Here is a 2,689-nt window from a genome sequence, read left to right as displayed (position 1 = left end):
AGAGAGAGAGAGAGAGAGACAAAGACAGAGACAGAGAGGTAGGTGTGTATTTGAGCGTGTATATGTGAGTACGTGTGTTAATGTTCGTGCATCAATGATGTTATACAGGTGCGCTCACTGCATTAGGAATCCCTAGCAGGCAGTAATGTTTGGTGGAGCCTTTTAAGGTGAGGGATTCAGACTTTGTGAGTGTGTCCGCCTTGCCCGGGAAGTGGCTTTGTTTTGTTTTGTTATGTTTTTGTTTTTGTTTTTGGGATGTTCTTTTCATTACTATGGACATAGAGCCAAGATGCGTCTTATTGAAAGAAAAAGTTACTGGGAACGCCCGCATTGCACGAGAAGCTGCTTTGGAGTTCGGTTTTATTTGTTTGTTTCTTTGTTCGTTTTTTAATTTTCCATTTTTTTCCCGAACTTTTCATTTCAATAGACAAAGAGCTAAGATACTTCTTATTGGAAGAATACATTGACATGGGACGTCTGAACAGAGCTGCACTCTGCATTGCCTGAGAAATGGCTTTGGAGCTTTTGGGTTTTTTTTGTTGATATTTGAACCGATTTTTTAAAAAAATTATCGTTGTTTTTACTTTTCAGTACTATGGACACAGAGCTAAGATGCGTCTTATGGGGCGAGAAAGTGACCTGGAACGTCTGAACAGAGCTGCACTCCGTATTGCCCGAGAAGTGGCTTTGCATTTTGGGGGGTTTTTTGCTTGTTTTTCTTGTTTTGTTTTGATTTTGATTTTTCTGTTTCTTTATTGTTTTTTGTTTTCCATTTCAGTACTACGGACATAGAGCCAAGATGCGTCTTATAGGGCGGGAAAGTGACCTGGAACGCCTGAACAGATCGGCGCTCCGCATTGCCCGAGAAGTGGCCGACCAGACAGGCACGCTCATGGCGGGGAACATCTGCAACACCTGTGTCTACGACCCCAAGGACAAGAGCACTTTTGGACCTGTCAAGAAAATGTTTGAGGTAGGTGTGTGTGTGTGTGTGTGTGTGTGTGTGTGTGTGTGTGTTTGAGTGTGAGAGAAAGAGTGTGAGGGTGTGTGTGTGTGTGCGAGAGTGTGAGAGGGTGTGTATGTTTATCTGTGTGTGTAAGTGTGTATATGTGTATGTGAACGTGTGTATGTGTGTGTGGGGGGGGGGTGTTAACGAAAGAGATACAGGGCAGAGAGATAGATAGATAAGTAGGTATATGGGTAGACAGATAGATAAACAGAAAGGTAGGTAGATGAGTGGACACATTCATACATAGATACATACATAGATAGATACATAGATACATAGATACATACATAGATAGACTACGGACGGATGGACGTACGGACGGACGGGCAGACAGACAGATAGATATGTGAGAAAGGATGGTAGGAATGAGATATTGTATTTATATATATATTTATACTCAAAATGTACGTACCTTCTATTTGCAGGAGCAAATCCGATGGGCTGTTGGTGAAGGTGCTGACTATATTATCGCTGAGACGTTTAGCGACTTTGGAGAGGCAAAACTAGCCCTGGAAGCCATACAGGAGGTTGGGAAAGGTGAGTGGAAAGCCTCGTTAAAAGATTTTGGGAGTACAATTTTGACGCAAAACAACGAGCACGATAAGGCTTTGACACAATTCTATGTTCTTGGATATTAACCCTTTCTGAGCCATACCAACCTATACTGTCCTTCCCGTCATATTGCTATACCGGCTTTTCCTGGCCTGACAGTGACACACCAACCTTTGGTACGGGCTTAGAAATATGAGCACCCCACTCTAAATTAAAATACTGACGTCCTAAGTCTTTGCACGTGAAATTTCAATTGAAATACATCGTTTAGATAAAAGCAAAGGCAATTTTTTTTTGCTACTCCTCCCTAAAACGCTGAAAAACACTGAAATAATTCAGTTTTGGGAAGCTATCATCTGGCGCCATTTTGGTTCTGCCTTGCTGATCTGCTGATTTATTTATGGTGCTAAGAGGGTTAATGTTCTCATTTCTAGTCGAGGATATAGGCAGAAACAATAAGGTAAAACATTGATATAGCAGTGGTAGAAGTGAAAACACAACGCTATATTTTTTTCTGAAAAAAATTGGCTCTTTAACACCTAATACCACCTAAACGTAGAAAATAAGAAATTATCGGGGTTTTTTATCAGGTCTCCGGGCCATTGTCATGTTAGTCACAACGTCAGTGGAGGCGTAAAACATTTGAAGGGGTGATGTGAAAAACATACTAGATCTAGTCCGTTTTTGGAAAAAGAAACTTATAGCAGTAATAGTAGAATGTGCGCGTGAAATCAATCTAGGGAAAATCCAACAAAATGAATCACAAATTGTACTTTTATAAAAGCAGATCAAGTTAATTAAGAACAAACGATGTCATGCATAAAACGTGAAATATAAGCTAATTTGTCGTAGGATTAAAGTGGCTCAGTATATTGTTTTTCCTTTTTGTTCTACCACCAGACAGTCAAGCAGCGAGAGAATACAAGTCGGGATCAGATGGATACAGAAGAAGTGGCAGGCCCAGGAAAAATAGAAAGAGGGGATCAAAGAAACTTTACACAAGAACAATAATATAAAAATGAAACAGGTGATACAATATCATTATAAGAGAAAGACATTAATTGCCCTCAGCACCGTTAAGTAACTGAAGCCGAAAAAAATAGAATAAGCATGATTTTCGTGGGGGGG

At 40.3% G+C, this 2,689-nt stretch overlaps 1 protein-coding gene across 1 annotated transcript in view; it reads left to right on the top strand.

Moving 5' to 3' along the window:
• LOC101848928 (S-methylmethionine--homocysteine S-methyltransferase BHMT2) overlaps window positions 1-2,689 on the top strand; it is a gene marked incomplete at its 5' end in the record, with an annotated part of 11,446 nt that overhangs the window by 2,019 nt on the left and 6,738 nt on the right. The window contains 2 exon segments of the mRNA XM_013089556.2: window positions 779-973; window positions 1,435-1,546. Coding sequence (XP_012945010.1) covers window positions 779-973; window positions 1,435-1,546 — 307 coding nt within the window.

Source organism: Aplysia californica, unplaced genomic scaffold, assembly GCF_000002075.1.
Source record: "Aplysia californica isolate F4 #8 unplaced genomic scaffold, AplCal3.0 scaffold00981, whole genome shotgun sequence".
NCBI classification, from domain to species: domain Eukaryota; kingdom Metazoa; phylum Mollusca; class Gastropoda; order Aplysiida; family Aplysiidae; genus Aplysia; species Aplysia californica.
This window is presented reverse-complemented; position numbering and strand designations above follow the sequence as displayed.